The sequence below is a fragment of the Lepisma saccharinum genome, chromosome 14 (assembly GCF_977018435.1).
Source record: "Lepisma saccharinum chromosome 14, izLepSacc3.1, whole genome shotgun sequence".
Classification (NCBI taxonomy): Eukaryota; Metazoa; Arthropoda; class Insecta; order Zygentoma; family Lepismatidae; genus Lepisma; species Lepisma saccharinum.
Genome location: NC_139242.1, coordinates 73519787 through 73541080, shown reverse-complemented (window position 1 = coordinate 73541080; position 21294 = coordinate 73519787). Strand labels below are relative to the sequence as shown.

Here is a 21294-nt window from a genome sequence, read left to right as displayed (position 1 = left end):
TGCAAGGGGGGTGGAGGTAGCAAAGATCGACGAGCGCCGAGGAACCAGCAAGAATTTCCTCTATCAGCGATGCCAATCCCAGTAAAATGGCAGCACTTCTTATTATCGTCAATCCACACGACGATAGGGAGGGGGAAGAAAATCGAAATTCTTGCAAAATTTGAAATATCGTCAATTTTATTTTCTTCTGTTTTTATGGGTTCACATTTAAATATTTCATAGTTCATACCTAGAGCATGGGCCTCCAGCTAGATGCAAAGGATAGTACGTACAGTGGGATCCATGAGTATTATCGTGCAAATTGTCCATGACTATTTTCATTAAGTTTTCTCTTATATTCTGTGTGTTTTTAAGCAATGGATTTTTATGTATGCTGATGCAGAAGTTGTGAACAGCTTGTTTTGAGTTTTCTTTTAATTCTTGAAGTTCTTATTGGGTCATATAAAGTGCACGAACATGGTGGTGGACAATTTGCACGGTAATACTCATGGATCCCACTGTACAAGCAATACGTGTGAATGTAACTGAACGCATTTTTCAAATCTTCCTCGGTTTATCATAACTTCTTCCTACACTCCGAAAAAGATAAGAGTCGCCACTGCTTGAATACTAAAGATAATAACAATAATACTGATTGTTATTGTCATGCTTATGATTATTATTATGAAATAATAACTATTATAAACTAATCTTGTTGCTGATTTTATTATTATTTTTCTTATACGTGAATATACAGCACAACCCTTTTATAAAAATTTTTACCACATTTTATGCAGTTAATGCACTGAAAATCATAGTTATTCTATTCTGTTATTAACTTTAACACACCTCGTTCAACAGAAAAGCTTTAAAACTTGTAATGAAAGTCTTAGCCATAGTGTTTATGTAAAACTAATAAAATTCTAATTTTTGGAATTTTAGAAACTGCGTAGGTATAATATGTACCTACACTATACGGCGTACGCTTTTAGAAGGAACATGAGTTCAGCCAATACGCAGCCAGTGCTGTCGCGCTGTTGCCAAACCAACTGCTAGCGGAAGGGAAACACAGAGAATTCGCTGTGTCCAATGTTCAGCTTTTTATTGGTATAGTGCATGCACGTGATATTTCAGTACAATTAAATATATAGTAAATAATTCTACATAGGATTATATCATATCACTGCAGCATATAAGAGAAACTCGTACCTGAAAGAAGTTTGAAGGTATTTTATTTATTGTAGGAACTGCAAGGCCATCATCATCGCTTTCGTTTCTGTTTTCTGGCATGTTTCCCAGGAGATTTCAATAGGGGTTCGCCGATTTCTGTGGTAGATACCTTACCCTGTTTTATAATGCGCAACACAGTATGAACACATACACCACACGCTTTAGCGTAAGTTCTCGACTCTGAGAAAACACTGTTTCAGCACCCACGTCTTGCGAACGCCAATTCCTTGAAGTAAGAATAAGCTTTAAAACTAAGATTTCTGTCTTGTGAACGTAATACGAGTATTTACCCTTGGTGCCTGTACTACTGGTACACTTCGCAACTTCTTATTTGACCGCCCTGAAAAATTTCAAAGTCCGGAATTCGTAAATTTGGCAGCATAGCGCTTCAGAGCCAACTAAGAGTAGCCAACTTTGCAACATTTCTTCTTCCTGAATGAAAACGCTCGTGAATTTTTTTTTCATTCTTTCACATTCCATAAAGTAAAGATACCCTAAAGCACGAATAAAATACATGAGTAGACAAAAAAATGTTAAGTAGAAATACGAATGTTGAAAATATTTCAAGATTCCTCGCTCTGAATTTGAAAAGAGGTAAATTTATGTGCATTTTGAAACACTGAACAAGTTCTCATCCACTTGGAAAGAATTGCCGTCACATTTGAATGCAAGGAGGCAAATTCATGATGATTTTATACGAAATTTTTATGAAAGATACCTTGCACAACACCAAACGATTCTGCAAAGTGTGTCTTTTCCTTGGTTATTGGCGAAAAATGGTTCGAAACTCCGGCACAAGGTTTCTTCAACTGAGATCAACGTGCTTTACTGAGGTTTTCGTTAGAAATCTCCTGGAGTAGTTGGTTAGATGACTACACTTTTCATTTTTTACTGTTTTCGTCAAGATCGAAACATCGTAGGTTCAAATCCCACCCCTTCCTGATTATGTTTTCTTTTTTATTTACCGAATACGAAGTGTTGTAATAACGTAATATAAGATTATATGATATTACTGTAAATATTTATGCGATGCATACTCAGTGGCGGCGATTGAGTTCCAAAACTGATGGGACAAGGTGTCAAAACTGGGGGTTTCCCTTGGGAGATAAGGTTTAGCATAGTGGGAGGGCAACTGTTCCTCTACCCCCCCCCCCCGTCTAATCGTTGCCACTGTGCATGCCTCAAGTAATATTTCTACTAATGTTCTTAAACTTTCAGTGATTGGCAGGATGTAGGAAAAACTTATCCTTTCATTCAGCTGTCATAAGTTATGTTAACACATACGCGTATTTTAAGAACTTATATGTCATTAATATCTGTTCTTAAACAGGATGTTGTAATCAAGGGGTCCCGGGCTCAACACCCGGTGGAGGCACGTTGCTTCGGATTCTAGTTTAAAATATAGATCCAGTACCGAATAGTCTGTCTGTGCAGCAAGTAGACTTAAAACAACAATAGAGAAACATATACAAATCAGCGGCGTATACTCTGGGTCATCTAGGTAATAGCAGATGACCCGGCTGTATTTCTTTTTTTTTAAAAAAAAATGTATATATATACACATTTCTTCCCAATTTTCTTCCAAACCAATTTCGATGCATACATTTCCTTGCTTCCAGCGCGCGAATACTTCCAATCGTTTGCCGCCGAATGTCCGGGAACCTTTCTCCAGCCGGTGGAATGTCTACAGGGAATCTCACCCTAACGTCATTCCTCCCGCTTCCCTTGCAACCCTTGGCGAGGAGGGAGGAGAAAGGAAAGAGGGGGAGGAAACATTGCTTTTCAGGCGCGGTGATTCCGTGCCCAGGGTAAGCTCCTTCTTGTGAGAGTCCACCGGTCGCACTCTCAACCTTCAGAGCCTTCCATTCCCTCCGCTGAATAGGGAAAACATACCCGGTAGAGTGCGAAGAACAGGAAAACTGAATAACATGGGCAAACCAATTCTACGCTAATTTTCACTTTACATTTGCTTCTGTCTTGCTGATTTCTGTTACTTGAACATAAATTTATCAAAAGGGAAAAACTTAAATATTGAAGATGAAGCAAACTGAATTAAATTTCAAAGCTTAAGAAATTAAAGCACCTATTTGCTGACTCCCCCCAATCCTTGTATTTACAAAAATAGTGATTGTTTCTCCTCTCTAATCTTCAAAAGCAGCGAGAATACTTCTTTCACGGAACTGAATATTTTTTAAAGGGAAAGATATGAAAAATAAATTATATATATTAGTTAATTTAAGTTGCTATATTCCGCCTGTTTAGATTAATAGTGATGAAGATGAACGAATTAAACATAAACGAAAAAAACACATCAGGCACGTAACCAGGTGGAGGACTCGGGGGGGCTGAAACCCCCCCTCCCCGAAATCCTACAAATATCTAATTTAAAAAGTGTATAGTGATAATTAATTTTACTTCATTAGCAGGATTAAACACTTTGCATAATACGTTGTAATAATCTGAGATTCATCTTCAGGACTTCTAACCCCACTGTTTCAACTTTATGTGGCGGCTGCTAATAAGGGATGATCCCCATCCCGAAATAAAATTCTGGCTCTGACCTGCAATGATTCGAACTTTTAAAAACCTGTCATTTCGAGCTCGGAAAGGGATTTTTTTTTATCATTCATAGGGAATTTCTTTCTGAGCCAGGAGCACAACAACAGAAGTTTGGCGCGTGAAACTGAATGCGTGTAGTCGTTGGCTTCGTGTTTATTATTTATTAAGGTGTTAGTGTTTGTCGTTATAGTGCTGTGTTAAAGGGTAATGGATGTGATACAAGATTTGCTGGTGAAACCTTTTGGAACAAGATCTTTTCAGGAGAAGTTGCAAATTGTTAATACAGGTAGGCCAGTGTCATCGCTTGAACTTATTTCTACACACAAAGACAAAAATCGGGAATATGTGAGGCATATTCGCAAGCAAATTATGACAAAACACCATGGTTGACAGGAAGTATAAGTGTTAATAAGCTTTGCATTTTTGTTGGCCGTGCTTACTTTTCGGGGCTGAAAAGAATGTATGGACGCGTGGCTGATACTGTAATCTTTGCAACACTTGTGTCAAACATGAAAAATCCAAAAGTCACATAACTTCCTTTGTTAAGCTGCAATCTTTCGCAAAGACACGTATTGACGTGAACTGGACAAACAGCGTGCTTTGGATGTGGTACGGCACAAGTGATCGGGTCCTGGAGTAAGTTGAATTTTGCACTTAAATCAATATTGCGGGTTTTTATTTCACTAGTGCACGTCTTTCATTTTATATTTCACAGGCTGTTTTTTATAGCTTTATAATACTGTCTTGTTTTATTATTTGAAATTCTACACGTATAGTAAACTGCAATAACGAGAATTAATTGATTGTGATCGTAGCAATAAGACAAATATTCCGACACAATATTCCTAAATCCAATATGGAGCTTGACATAAATTGCACGGAAACTTTTGGAGTTTGAGGATCAAAAGGTCGGAGATTACCCACTCGTTAGAACCAGCATACACCACTGATACAAATAGAATGTTCTTTGCTTGGAAGTTACGAGTGAGTAGCGTAACCCGGTCATAAAAATCTTCTATAACGGCTGAGGGCTCGACGTGCTGACCCCACGTCACCTCATACCAGTTGAAGAACTCACACCTCTAGGTAGAATTGTGGGAAGGAGACTGGCAGTCGGGAGATAGGCCAAGGCCCTATATGCTCGTCAATACTCGTCAGAAATTCAATCAAATTCATTCAGCTGTGCGTCATAAGTTGTGTTAACACACATTATGAGTCAATAATAATAAGTTAAGAAATTGACAAGACGTTTCTGTACTGAAGGTAACTAGAGGTTGTTTTCTTGTAACGTCGTTACTGTGTCCAACTCGGCATTGTGATTAAAATTACTCTATCTGCATGTTCACTTTCCTCTTACATAAGTTTTCCTTTCGCGAAAACATCGTTCCATAGTTTCCAGTTTCTCAATATATTTTTCTATGAAGTGTTGAATATAATTCTAGCCTGCTTTCCACAAGCTACACAACTTCTTCCTCTCTCTCTCTCTCTCTCTCTCTCTCTCTCTCTCTCTCTCTCTCTCTCTCTCTCTCTCTCTCTCTCTCTCTCTCTCTCACTCAGAGGTGCAATGTAACATAATTTAAGAAGGCCATTGTTGCACAAACGATAAACGAACATGTGTTAAATTCGGTAAGATCAGCAGGTAAGGGAAGCTCGATTTTAGCTGCAAATCAGTGCCTTCGTTACAGGAAAATCCCCAACAAAGCAAGGAAATAACTAATGAATGGTTATGCTTTACGATCTTTAGGGTTAAAAATAGGTGATCTAAATCTTTAAAAGAAAACCGTTTTCCAGATAGAATAGGTGTATGCATGAATAGAAAACAAAAATTAAGATATTGTATTAGCTGTGGAGTTCATTCTGTTGTAGCTTTGTGGCACATCCGGTAAAGGCACCCATTTCCAGTTTCACTTGTGTCTTTGATTAGGGTTCGAGCCTCACTTCATCTGGATATTATTATTTATATTGAGGCCTGTAAGACAATAATATATGAAAGGTTCCAAATTATTTCTTACACGAGTGTATTTTTTTTTTAATTTGTTAGTCCTGAAAAGGACTGTTTGGGAAAATTGAACATTTATTTAATATCTTGTCCAGTAGCCACCTGCATCTATGACATGTCTCAGGCGTCGAGGAACGGATTGCACAAGATGTCGAATATACCTGTGCGAAGTGCACACTTCATTCCAGGCATTGTTGACGTGGTCAAATAGTTCATCACTTCTGCGAGGTGGTGGATCGGGCCAGCTTTCTTTCAAACATCGAACGACCTCGGCCCACATATTTTCAATTGGGTTGATGTCGCATCCCATGGGTGGCCAGTCAATTAGATGTATGTCGTTTCGTTCAGAAAACCAACGCTGAACGATGGCTGAATCATGGATGGAGGAGTGGTCTTGCTGGAAGTCAATATTTCCCTCGGGATACAAAGCTCGCACGCCAGGAACCATAACATGCTCCAAAATGTGCACATACTGTATCCCGTTGAGACGTCCTTCTATGCGGTGTAGGTCACCTCCGCCACCGAGAGATATCCAACCCCAGACAGGCACGCTCACGCGTCCACGCCGACGTGAGTTAGCAAAAAAATGGGGATCAAATCGTTGTCCTTGACGCCGGTAGACCAGAACCGGACCATCATTTGCAGTAGAAAATACTTTCTCGTCTGAGAAGATTACTCTATCCCAAATCCTATCAATATTTTCTTCAGCAAATGCTAGCCTATCAGTTCTGTGTGCATCCGTCAAGACCTCCTTCTTTGCTGCCCTTCGTGCCCGTAAACCAGAAGCAGCCAGCCTCCGCCGAACTGTCTGTGGGCAACCAGGAAAATCGGCCCTTGCCTTGAGTTGAGTGGCTGACTGGAATGGATTGGCTTCACACTCCGTTATCAGCCGATCGTCTTGCACTGGTGTCGAAACACGGCCCCAGCTCTCGAGTCTTTTCCGTGAGGCCTCACCAGTTTCTTCGTATCGAGCCCACCACCTCCTTGCTGTCCGTGCTGGAACGCCATACTGCTCGCCAGCTAAACCAGGTGACAATCCAGCTCCCTCGATCAAACCGATCACTCTTTCTCTTGTGGATTTGTTGTAGTGCTCCATTCTTCGCGAGGTTGAAGAAAGAAATGTTGCATGCCTCTGTTTAGAGCGTAGTTCAAAGGAAATAAGGTCTTCTATTGGTATAGTTAATCACGTGATGCTGCAGTTGGTTCAAAGACGACTTCCAATTACATTCAGCCATGAAAAGTTTCGTACAAATTCATACCAGAAAAGGATGTCAAGAATAATAAAATAAATTTAACCATTATTTACAATTACATTACTTTCATTTAACAAATAAATAAAGAATAATTATGACAAATGTGCTACAACGAGTGCTCTTTACATCCATGTGTAAAAGTATTTGGTATTACTAAACACGCACACACGTTCGGAACATCTGTAGCGTAGTTGTAACGTTTCAGACAAGCATACATCTTCTTACGTTCATCTTTTCTCTTTGAGGTATTGGTTCAAACCCGGCTCAGCTTTCACGTTTTTTTTTATGTAATACTTAGTAAAGTTTTTGTCACAATTTTTTCGTCCACAAAAAAAACAATAAAAACAATAATTAAACGATCTTCTCCCCAAAACAATAATTGCAACATCATATTTATTCACATAATAAATCTATTCCACTCATAAAATTGATTCCTTCGGGTCTTAATGCAACATCACCGAAACATTCAAGTTTCAATGTTCATGTTGGAAATTGAACAATAAACAGTTTTGGGGACACATTGCTTTATATAAAACCTCATGTTATTATAGAAATATACACAAGACGTCGAATGAAAGTATGCGTAAGGAATACTCTTGAAACTCTAGAGTTGTAATCATGCGATTTGTTTTTCATAGAGTAATCTGTTATATTCAAGGTTAATTATTTCAATTTTTTTGTATTCAGTAAATATCGTACTTCTGTGTTCACTTCAACAGAAAAGAAATTGAGCGGCTAGGATTTGAACCTGTGATCTTTCATTTTAGATAAAAAAAATACACGTCTTACCAACTGTTCTACAAGGAAATAGACAAAAAGTTTCCTAACATGGTTGCGGCAACAACTACCTGCCAGTGCTCCAAACATTTCTTTGCCACAGATTGTGGATAAGTTCCTCTCTACACAAATGCCCGGTATTTTGCAGTGTAGTTTAGCTCAAATTTTGCCTAAACTCATGTGAACTTTGATGAAGAGGATTTACCGGGATATCAACGAGGTTATTTCTGGATAGGCTTCCGAGGTTTCGAGAGCTCTTTTATCTTCAGGGATTGAAGGGATGACGGATAACGTGCTTGTTACTGGCAAGCGTGGTCGTAACTGCGATTCCTCATGCTGCCGAATTTTATTTTCGGAAGGAGTATGGCATCGGACGTAAAATATATATATATACTGTTCTTGGATGATCTCTCTGTGTATATCAGGAGGTGGCAGTAATGATGAAGCGTTTAGAATTTTCGGAAACCATTTCAATTATATTACTGAATCACGTGCCACGTGGAATGGCAGAATCAAGTAACGTATAAGCAAGTCTGAGGGTGGCTGTTTTGAATATTGCGAATTTGGTGGAAAGTTCGTTAGATATACTTTCTGTTGAAATAACAGTATTATTTTGTTGAAATTAGACAAGTATTTTGGATATAAAGCAGTGCCGAATTAATGATCATTCTCAAGTTTTGCATTTATTAGATGTCACGTAATATATAAATAGTTATTAGTAGATTTTTATCGCATCGGCCTCGGTCGCAAAAGGTATTTACTTACGTTTATTGGGGATTTATTATTAGATTTAGATGCATTGGAAGATCGAAGTGAGGGGAACAAGAACAATCATTACTAAATAAACGACATCACATAACCAATCTTAGCGAATTGAATACATTAAACTCTCCCGTTCGTTACAAAAATTCAATACATCAATGTAGTGGATTATTTCCTATTATAATTGTGTGTGTTTGTGTGTTAGTATTTTGAAATAATTAATATTTTAGTTGTGGAGTGAAGAGCGTACACAATACTTATCTTAAATTCCATTACTTGATTGATGATTTGGTTTAATTTACTTCGCCTTTGTGACGTTTTTGGTTCATCGCGAAGATGAGAATGGGTGATGGGATGATGAAATTGATGAAGGAACACTTACAAAGAACACCCATGCCTGACCAGGATTCGAACCCAGGATTAAATACCATTACCTACAGCATCCTGAATGCATATATATTATATGTAAATTAGTCATAATGTGTGTTAACTCAGCTTATGACGAATAGCTAAAATACAAAAAGTTTTAACCTTAAATCCTGGCAAGCAACTGAATAAGCATTAACCTTCTTAGGGAGAAAATGTGCAGAAGAGACATCCCTTGAAGTGTGCATCGGATATTTTACAGTGTTGAAATATCAATTGTCTCTGTTTAGCGCACACACACACACACACACACACACACACACACACACACACACACACACACACACACACACACACACACACACACACACACACACACACACACACACACACACACACACACACACACACACACACACACACAAAAAAAAGGTGGGATTTGAACCCGCGACCTTTCAAGTATGTTGAAAAATATGGATACCAGCGTCTAACCAACTGCTCTACGTTAACTTAATGACAACATTCCCTTACAAACACGTAGATGTTTATGATAAAATCGATCTTCCTGTGTTCCAGCATGTTTTCTCCACAAGTCGTGAAATAAATGATTTCTTTTAGATCTGTTCGATATTGTGCAGGGCATTGTAAATAAAATGTCGCATAAACTCCTCAGAAATTTGCCTCTTTCTACTCAAACTTGATGGTGATTTACTCCAGGAGGAGAAAACCCCTGTTCAGTGTTTCAAACCTATGTGATATCAAGTCGAGCACGCAGAATTGTTAAAATTTCGCACGATTCTCATTCTTATTCTTATTTCAATTTACTATTTCAGTTTCAGTGTGTATTATATTAGCGATTGATAGTTTATAAGTTCATGGAATGTGCGAAATTGGAATCCTTTCACCGCAGCGTTTTTCGTCTAGTTGAATGACGAACTCAAAGTTGGCTACTCTCAGCTGGCGCTGAAGTGCAATGTTGCTAAGTTTACGATTTTCGGACTTAGAATTCTTTCGGGGCGGTCAAATAAGAAGTTGAGAAGTGTACATACTAGGTTTCGAGAGCGACATTATTAATTTGATTTGATTTGCTTTATTTTACTTTGCTTTTCTGTCACTTTTGGCTAATTGCGAAGATGGGAATGAGTGATGATATAATGAAATTGATGAAGGGACGTTCATAAACATCCATGTCCAGGCCAGGATTCGAACCCGGGACTCCTGGCGTCGTAGAGCGATATGCTAACCACTCCACAATGGCGCCGGCGCGACATTGTTAAATAACACTCACGCAACACACACACTATTGCACAACTATCGAGCATAATGGTTGTATTGCACATCGCGCTACGACGCCAGGGGTCCCGGGTTCGAATCCAGACCTGGGCATGGATATTTGTGAGTGTCCATTCATCAATTTCATCATATCATAATTCATCCCCATCTTCGTAAATTAGCCAAAAGTAGCAGAAAAAGCGAAGTAAAATAAATCAATCAATAAGGGCTGTATTGAATCCTCTCACAACTGTTCTTCATGGCGTACGAGTAAAATTATCTTACACGGCCCTTGCTATGAAAACGCTGAACTCAAAACTGACCCAGACTCGCAATGTTTGTGAACACGCAAGTCAATGAAAGGTCATTGTGCATATTCAGCCGAATTTGACACCCATAGCTTTACCAAGACACAACAACTCATCGGAGTCGACACGGTGGCAACGAAAAAACAACGGACTGAACACGGAAGGAAAACGAAAGGGTCTTGTGTGTGTGTGTGTGTGTGTGTGTGTGTAGAGACGTGTTGTTTCCCGTGTTTCTTCGAGAAACTGTAACTCCGGCTGTAGGCGACGGAAATTCATGGGACTTGTACAGTCAGGTACAAAATGTCGTGCCCCTTCCTTCTTATGATGAATCTTAAAGTGGCGAGTTTTATGAAAACTTCTTGCGCGCAAGAAGAATACAGAACACGGCGTTTAACTCGCGCGCCGCAGTTTCCTAACTGTACAACGTTGCACTCCTGCCATTGGCTGGTCGCCACGCACACCCCCTGCATGGCTCCGCCCGATATCGCTTCTAAAACAGTGCGTCGTTTGTTTTTTTATAGAAAAATATTACTTGAAGAATGAGATAGTTTTCAGACAGAAGCGGGTTTCACTCCGAAGTGACAAGTGACATTGACACCTCTAATCTGTAGAATAGCGATTCTCAAGCAGGGTGCTGAGACGACTTAGCGTGCCGCAAGATATTTTATGGATAAACTAAAAGAAACTAAAAAGAAAATATTACGAAGTAGGCAAAATAAATATTAAGTTCTTATAATTGTTCCTTAATTTATCTTTCAATATCAGTAACATCAGTAGTGGAGTAGGTATTTATTTGACAATAAATTTAACTTGCTCCTGATAACTTCGATTTAAGATTTAAAAATTGAACACAATTCTACAAGGGTGCCGCAAAAGGTAAAAAGGTTGGGTATCCCTGCTGTAGAAGATGGTTGTGCATGCACGATCAACAGACCGAGGCGACACGATGCACATTACTGGGAAAACAGTCCAGTACGAGAGACACGTGCATCTTGTCGTGCCACTCCTGTACGAAATATTGCATTTATTCCTGAAGGTTCGTTTCCCAAGAAGTGTTGCTCGATGCAGCCAACTGTGTTTTTCTAACTGCGTCTTTATCGTTCGGCAAAAGAGACATCTTTCCACGATAAGCAGCTCATAAGGATGATACGGATGCCGAATGAACAAACATTACACTAACATCTATTTGTAGTTTTCACATTGTCTGAATTGCAAATATTTCGTTGCCTGAAATTCGCTTGTTAGTAGGTTTCTCGCCTCCCCCCCCCCTTCCCTTGCACTGTCCCTTCTACTCCTCACCCATCTGTCCATAGAATGACTGCGGATGTTCCTCACAGTGGCGTACGCAAGGGGGGGGTTACCGGGTTTAAACCCCCCCCTTGAGCTTTTGAAATATTATGGAAAATGTTGTAGAAAAAAATTAAAAATGGCTAATTTATCACAGTCAAAGATCTGCGACAGTAATAATACTAATAATTTGAATTATTATTCCCATACAGCATGAAGAAAAACACAACATTCCAAACACAATCTAAGCGGACACAAAGTTCAATTTTGCAATTTTTTTGCAAAGTCGCGCAGTGACTCTCGCGAGAATTGTAAAAATTCCTTGCTTCGTCGCAGTGTGCCGACCTTATTGCAAACGTTCTTCCCGGTACTGATTTCACATCCCCTTGTGAACTCTCAAGTTATGCTGAGTCTACATCGACATCATTAAATAATGTTGAAGAAGTGCTTTGTGAATCACCTAGAAGTGATAAATGTGTTGGAATGTCTATAAACTTACTTTTCAACGAAAACACAGACTCAGTGGAATTTAGCAACACGTATTCTCGCGCTTCATCATCATCCTGGGGGAGTTCCATAAATGTAAATTTCCCCGTGCATATAGCACCGTGCCATGAAGGCACACGTAGTGGTGTGGTGGGTCCCAAAAAATTTTCTCGATCTCGAACTATTTTGCAGGTGATGTGATCAGCACCATACTCCGGCAGCCTTCATCCCTCATGGTTGTTCTCAGGTACCCATTGCTATGAAGCTGGGTGTGGAGACAAGGCTGGATAAATTCCAACCAATTCCGGGAATCGAACCCGGATATCCCTCGAAGTTGTCAGACTAGACCAGCGTGGCTCCTTGAATGAGTTTCATATTTCGATTATTTCAATAAATCCAATATATTTGCTTCTTTTTATGGACAAATAACCGTTGACTAGACAATTATTTTGTAACAAAGAAACAAAATAAATGTAATTTTGTTCTATTTCTTTCATAAATAGCAGCTGCATTAGTAGTAATTAAATTAATTATAATAATTATTAATTAATTATTATTATTAATTAATTAATTAAAGTATAATAAAACAATGATAATGTGAATTTGTAGAAAGTTTTCGAAATAACACCCCCCTTGATGAAATCCTGCGTACGCTACTGGTTCCTCAGCGATCGACAGAAAAGCCCAAACCATCGTCTTTGGGCTGCTGCTGGAACGAGCGGCAGCTGTCATCTCTTGGCAGTAGCTAACTTAGGCAATTGTACGTACATTGCGCTCATAATTTTATAACATGCATGAAACTCCTAAAAAGCAGAGAACTGGAAGTAAGTACAAATGAACTGGAGGAAGTTCCTCACTTCCTACATGGATGAATCGCCCCTGACTCTGCCAAACCTTATGTACCAAGGGAAAGTAAATTGCCGTGGCCTCTCAATTTTAAAATGTTGCCCCCTCCCTCGTTTTGGAGTCCAATCACCGCCACTGTCTACCTGTACAGTTCCAGTCCTTTGAAAACAATATCATCCGTACGCTTGTGTCAGAAATTATTGTGTAGAGGAAAAGGTCTAAATATGGGCCCCCCTTTTTATGTTGTCATTTTCAGAGGAAAAAATTTATATATCATGCACCTGCCTTTAAAATGCATATCTATGAAATATATACTTAAATGTAATAGCATGCTAAAGTATAGAAAGTCTCATTTTTTTTTTAAAAAAAAGCAATTTCTAAAAAAATGGTAAAATTATGTATTTCAAAATTGTGGTCTAAATATGGGCTACTAGTGGCAATATCACAAAAAAAAAAAAAAAAAAGGTAAAAAAAGAGTTATTTATCGCTAAATCATCATAAAATTCATATTTATGAATAATCTGTTGTTTTAAAAATTACACGGAATGGGAAAAATCGAAATTAAGAAAAACATCCAAATATTTGTTGAAAATGTGATCTCAACATTAGACCTCATGGTATAGCTCATATTTAGAGCATCACGCATTTTTTTTCTTCAATTTATTTTCGCTCTCTGTGGTTCATATTTCACAAACAAATCATGGCATTATAAAAGCCCACATTTGTTTTATGTACCGCTAATATCATAACCTATACAAAGCAGATGAGAATTCAGAAAACGCTGAGTTAAAACATACCTGCAAAAAGTTTTCGGAGGTCGCATTTCTATAACAGCGTCCAAAGCCGAAACTAACCACTACTTTCTCTTGTGAATTGGCGCCGCAACCCCTGTCCTTGACAGATAACCAGTTTCCATAGCCTCTGCCAGGCTGCAGCACCCGGCAGAGTTGATAACTCCAAAACCCATATTTAAACCTTCGCCCATATTTAGACCTTCTCCTCTATAGGTGCACACACATAAAAAGGGTTAAGTTAACCCCTGTGCATTCCATATAGATGCATATGGAACATGGAGATAGGTTCCCAAATATTCTATATCTCAACCATAATGGAGGTGATGTGATCAACTCCACGCTTTGGCAGCCTTCGTCCCCCCTTGGAACCATTGATCTGAGGCATTGATTCAACACTGGGCACCCCGATGGCACAGTGGTAGCGTCATTGCCTTGTAATCAAGGGGCCCCGGGTTCGATACCCAGTGGAGGCACGTAGTGGTTCGGATCCCACTTTAAACTGTAGGCCCAGTCCCGATTAGCCTTACTGTGCATTAAGTGGACTTAAAACACAAAATCAAATTCTCATTCAACAGTGAGACAATAACAAACTGCAATACAATATGTATGGGACAGAGGACTGAAATATTGTAGAGTCAGTCGTTGAAAGTAGTACTTCTAATCTAAGATCGAAAATGGTTGCATTCCTTCTAAGCGACATAAGCATAAGCAGCCATACATAATCAATCAACTCGGACTCCTCTGAAAATAAACCCCTAGTTGCGTTGTTGCCAAGCAGTACTTAACCTTAATGAAGTCAAGTAGTAAATTGAACTATTGCATTTTTTACAAATTTAGCATTGTAATCCTGTATTGTATGAATAACTGTACTTAACAGACATAGCACTACATAATCTTTATGAATTAAGGTAGTAAACTGGATTACATTATTATTGTATTTTTGTATTGTATTTTTCTCTATACAAATTTAGCATTGTAATCCTGTATTGATGCTTTCCATACCCATGAATATGGGTCAACGGAAATGGAGGATTTATTATTATTTTAAGTTACCCTAGTTGGGGAGGGATGTTTTTTGAACATATCATTAATTTGGGGATAGGATAGTGACATAACTGAAAACGCGCTACTTTTAAAAGGGGGCAAAGTACAGTGCAAACGTATTGAGAATATCCATTTTACTGAAATTTTCTGGTCTGGACACAGAAAGGTGTCAGTGTTCTCATTTAATATTTCATCATTTTCTAAATCGTATTATAATTTTTAAAGAAAGTCGAGTGTTGAAGAAGAATTATATGCATAAAAAAGATAAAAAGAATAAAAAGAAATAAATACTAAGTGACGGTCAAGTGATCCATTTCTTTAATGCGAGAAACATTTACAATACTGTTATTGAAGTAGCAAATAATTTTTACAAGCAACCTTAATATAACAGATGTAAGAGGCTAAGGCCTGACACAACGGCTTTTTCATTGGGTGACTCGCGGTCAGAACATCGAGTCCCATCGTCACTGTTTTCTGACCTTCGAGACAGAAGCGCCTTTATTCTAAGATATCTAATCGAGACTAGATTAAAGTAGAATCTGAACCAATGCCTCCAGAGGGAATCGAACCTTCTACTTCTTGATTATAAGGCGAGAGGCTTAATCACTCACTACATTATCCTTTACAATGCCTATCCCGACTTTTTCGAACAGCAGTAGACGAGATTCAGGTAATGTGTTATCTTTTATTTTCTAGGGGCTATATTTTAACATACTACTTTTTTTTAAAAAAAAAAAAAAATCACAGCTCCCCCAACCCCCCCAATCCCTGCTCCGTTCTGTGCCTGCCTACCTTTACAAATTTATCATTGTAATCCTGTATTGATGCTTTCCATACCCATGGAAATGAAGGATTTATTATTATTTTAAGTTACCCTAGTTGGGGAGGGATGTTTTTTGAACATATCATTAATTTGGGGATAGGATCCCCCATGTCCCTCTCAACGTCGAGCACTGATGCTAAGTAATGTTACTAATAAAGAGGTTAGTGAGTGCAAATGTTTTCTCTACTTTATAACAGTGCTTGAAGTGGAAATTCCTGCCATAATGGTTATCACATGAAGGGTATTGCAGTTCCCATTTAGTATACTCTATTAAACATGAAGCAGGTACAGTGAAAACAAATACATCACACATTTTAACTACTTGCTACTATTTTCCCCACTTCATCTTCCAGACCTGCTGTACACTGCTCCAGAGCTCCTGAGGGACCCCAACGCTCCCCCCTGTGGGACACAGAGAGGGGACACCTACTCCTTCGCCATTATCCTTTATGAAATCCACAGTCGTCATGGACCGTTTGGGGAGATTGGGATGACACCAGCAGAAATCCTTCGCAGAGTCATTAACCGGGATCCAGTATCGCCACCTTTCAGGTAGGTTGTCTTTTATCCTCAGGCTTTGAAAAACTACTAACATAACAGTTTTATAATTAAAGTATTAGCTTAATTATAATTATATTTGCCCATTTTGGAAAGCAACATAGTAATTCAATCATTCAAACTTAGGATTCCTGGTTTCGGAGTGCAATGAGCTAATCTCAGCACCAGCACTACTGGGAAATCCAATATTTTTATTACGAACTTCGCCCAATATGGATTTACTAGTGAAAACATGTACAATTCCATACAAAACGTTTATATAAAGGAGTCTCTTTGGTGGCTGAGCACATTGAGTACTCACAAGTTTTCCACTAATGGTTCCAAGTTTGAGTCCTGGCCAAGCAAGGATTTAATGGGAGGGACACAACCCCATCTGTAAAGGGTTCTAGGAGAAAATTTGCTCTGAAAGGGGTCAACAATGGAAAAAATTGGATATTTGAAATGTGGTGAAAATATTAACTTTGACCATCTGATATAACTTGGCCTAAAAGTCACAATGTGATACCCCAGGCCTCCACATATGTAAATCCAGGTTTGGTCCTGGCGTGGATATGGACATTTCTTGTGAGAATTCTTTCATTAATGTCATCTAATTATTGATCATCCTCGTCATTTATTATTTATATTGCTATATGAAAAAAAATACTCACGACCGGATCAAGAAAGTGTGGGGCGTTACCCCACACCCCCTATACGCCTTCATGGCGTGGTGCTAAGCACAGGGGAGCACTTTACCTCTTTTTTTTATATATGAAAAATAAAATTAAGGGGGGAATCTTCTCGTTGTTGTGACCATCCTCCACCTGCACACATTTGGGGATGTGCACTAATTGTCCTGGTGCCTTAAGTTTAGACCAGGATGTCTGTTCTGCAAAAGTTGTACAGTTTCCCGTTTATTTTTTATCAACATTTTATTTATTAACTATGAGCCGCGGTGGCTCAGTCGGTAACACGTCTGACTACCATTCTAAAGGTCCCGGGTTCGATCCCTGGCCGGTTCAATTCCGGAAACTTTTCCAACGTTGGAAGTGGCCCCGGCACCCACCCAGCGTCAAATGACATGGGCACCTGGGGAAAACCCTGGGGGGTAAAGGTGGTCAGGGGCGTGATGCTGATCACATCACCCCCATTCATGACCGGATCAAGAAAGTGTGGGGCATTACCCCCACAGCCCCTTATACGACTTCATGGCATGGTGCTAAGCACAGGGAAGCACTTTAACTTTTTAACTATTAATATGGTTACAATATGTTTGTTACAATACCTTTTTGTAATTAATTACCAAGTCTGTTCTCGTAACCACTACAGGCTTGGTATACATGAAACGTGAAAATGATTTGTGTAAAATAGGAGATTGTTCTGGAAAGGGTCTACGGGACAGAGCTGGATTGGGTAAGAGTAGGGAGTGAAGTTTTAGTGGAGAAGCAATAGGTAGTACTGGTGTAGCCTAAGTACAGTAATCCTGGGAACTTCAGGGAACAGGGGGTTGCCTGGGATGCATCAGGATGGCTTGAAAGGAAAGGGGGTTTAGATTGTGTAGCGAAAAGTTTGTGTCAGTCCCGTTAGGCATTTCGTTAAGTTCCGGTGCCGGTTGTTCTGGTAATCGGAAACGTCTCTGGTTCTGCAGCCTTGCTGATCTTATTGGCTCAATTACAAGCCTCTGTGGACTAAGCGGTTGAGGTATTGGGAGTTGGGTTTCGTGATGATTCGTATTTTCGCAACTCAGCTGCTTATACCACATCTGCCAGATCATTTGTGTTGTAGTGCTCCAACTGAAGGAGATGGTATGTTTCATAGTTTGGGAGCTCATGTCTTAGGCATGTTATCTTCGTGTCAGGTGTGGGGCAGTGGTAGAGCCTATGTTCAGCTGTATCCACCACTTTGGGACATCTAGGACAGTACCCTCTTTGCCTTTGGTTAAATGTATCCAGATGTTGGCCGTATGGTCCGTGGGCAGTTAAAAAGTGAATAAGGACCCTAGATGTGGCATCGCTAATCTTTCTTCTATGTTTGGGAAAAGGTTGTAAAGTCTTCTCCCTACTGTAGCTTGATTCCATTCTTCCTGCCATTTATGAATCCTGTTTAGGTTGTTTTTGTGTGTGTGTGTATGTGTTTATAAACTTACCTTTTGTAAGATTGCTTTTCTGCCTTCTGTAATTGGAGGATTCACCTCTGTTGAGGCAGTAATTGAATAAATAAATAAATATCCACCATTGTGGGAACGAAATCGCCTATAATTTCAATAATTTTGTTGTTCATTCCTTTCCTAAGCCAGAACTTGGCGATCCTTTGTTCGACTATTAACTCAATTGGCCAAATCCCGGTCGAGACGAGAAGGTCCAGTGTGGAAGTGTACGAAATGCACCTGTTAACCTAAGGATCGCCTTTCTTTGGGCAGATCGTAGCATGGTTTTGCATATTTGTCTGGATAGGGTTCTTTACACGTTGGGGCCCCGTATGCAATTATGCTATTGAATATAGAGAATATATAGGTTTTAACCATCGCTAGGAGCCAATCTATACTCAGCAGTAGCTATTGTTTCTATCTTATTCATCATTGCTAGAGCCTTGGTTGTGGTGTATTGGATGTGCTTAGAGAGAAGTTGCTTTTCCTGGATCATAACTCCAAGGTATTTAGCTTCCTTTCCTCGTTTAATATTAATACCTTTTATTTTTATGCACTGATGTTACCTTTTAAGATTATGTATTGCATTTTACATGATGATATGGAGAGTTTGGCGGAGTCGCATCAGTCAACGAGGGCTTCTATTGCAACATAAGACTTATTCTCAATCTCTCTTCTTGAATCGCCTCATTGTGATTAGCCAACAGTGGCAGAAAAGTGACGCAGAGTAACAAACATACATATAAATACTGCCTCAGCCAACAATGTAAATACAAAATGTTAAACTACTCTGAGAAAGGCATTCATATTTTCATACTATTTTAACAATAAAATATGCTGCTTTTTACATCTTAATAATCAAGAATTTTTAAATAAGTACTTTAACAATGAAGACATTTTCTCAGCATGTCAACCACTGGATATTCACTTGTATCATATGATTTCAGGGATTATCACTGAATTTGTAGTTGGCTACTATACGCAATAGTTTAATACTTTATAGTGTACATCTTGAGTAATGAATTTCTGTCTCTCCCTTAGACCACACCTAGAGCTCCTAGAGAACAGTTTTGACTTTGTGAGGGACTGTCTGAAGGAAAGCTGGACTGAAAATCCTGAGGAGAGACCAGACTTCAAGACTGTTAGAACCAAACTGAGGCCAATGAGAAAAGGAATGTAAGTGCTATTAATTTCACAATATAGAGGTATGGTACACACTTTGTAGATTAGCCCAACTCATTGTAAAAGAAAACTTATGCAGTAGAAGAATTTAGTGAAAATATTTGGAATCGGTGTAAAACAAATTTCAAAAGCCTATGAAATTACTAGAATTGTAAATCTTTGTGTTAGGAAAACTAAAATGGCAGTGAAGTGACTAGCCCAGAGACAGCAGCAGAAAAAAAATAGGTGAGGAGGCGGGGGCTGGAATATTTGGGGGGTAGTCACAAAGTCAAATAAACACTTTTATCACCATAAACCAACTGGCACAATACTTAACTTCACACGGATTAATAATAAACAACAATAAATTAAAACAAAATTTATGATATTCAATACAATCCGAAACATGGATTTTGAGTCACAAACACTATGCATAGACAATGTGCTAATAGAAACTGCATCTTCAGTAAAGTTTTTGGGAATAACACTAGATCAAAAATTAACGTGGGAAGAACAAATTAACAACATCTGCAGTAAACTATCATCTAATCTATACCTGCTAAAACAAATGGCTGAATATAATTTAACAGAAATTAACAAATGCATATATTATGGGCTAATTTACCCCTATGTTGAATATGGCATAATAGCTTGGGGTGGATCATTTTATAATAATACTGTCAGAATACTGAGACTTCAAAAGAGAGCACTTAGAATAATGTACAAACTAGGCTGTAGGGAATCTTGCAAAGAGTTATTCAATAATGAAAATATACTCCCTATACATCTCTATAAGGCTATAACGTTTGTTCTAAATACTGGAAGAATGACTAAAAATAACCAATTACACAACCACAATACAAGGGGGAAAGATAATTATTTCCAGAACCAACACAGACTCAATATCTCAAAACAATCACCAATGAATACCGGAAAATTATTCTGCAACCAGCTGCCTCATGACATAAAACTGATATCTCCAAAAGATAAACAAATACAAACAATAAAAAAATATTTGACAGAGAGAGCTCTCTACAGTATCAGAGAATTCATGGAACAAGACAATACAAGGCCAATGTACTAAAAAATATGTATTTTAATTGTATTCTTATTTGAATCATGCAACAATGATAATGTGTTTTTATTTTTATGTTATGTTTTTTGTTATGATGTACTAAACTAATTATTATTTCGTTATGTATCTTGACGTTTTCCATGCCCTTTTAATCAAGGGTCAACGGAAGAAAATAAAATTCAAATTCAAATATATCATTAAAAACATTGCAAAAATGCATATTTGGGCATTTGTTTGTTAAGTATTTTTCTTGGTGGGTTTAAAGGGCGAACCTTTGTGAAAACACCCAAATGTCAGTATTTCTTCCACTTAGCACACCCTGAACTCCATTTTGCAAAACCATCTGGACCCACAGCCAGTATAATCTTCTGTGGGGCTCGTGTTGTATCCTGTGTGTTTGTGATTGTCCTTTCATCATATCACCATTCATCCCCATCTTTAAGATTAGTCAAAAGTGGCAGAAAAGAAAAGTAAAATAAATCAACAAGCAATCAATTTATCGGCTTTTCTTGCTTGCTGGGGGACAGTAGGTGAGGAGTGGTAAGATCTACTGGGGTAGCAACCCTGCTCCTTTCTAATGCCATCCTTTG

At 38.6% G+C, this 21294-nt stretch overlaps 1 protein-coding gene across 1 annotated transcript in view; it reads left to right on the top strand.

Moving 5' to 3' along the window:
- Positions 1 to 21294, top strand: part of LOC145999023 (guanylate cyclase 32E) — a 511534-nt gene that overhangs the window by 475007 nt on the left and 15233 nt on the right. The window contains exons 15-16 of the mRNA XM_083135915.1: positions 16139 to 16337; positions 19510 to 19644. Coding sequence (XP_082992041.1) covers positions 16139 to 16337; positions 19510 to 19644 — 334 coding nt within the window. The remainder of the gene's footprint in view (positions 1 to 16138; positions 16338 to 19509; positions 19645 to 21294) is intronic.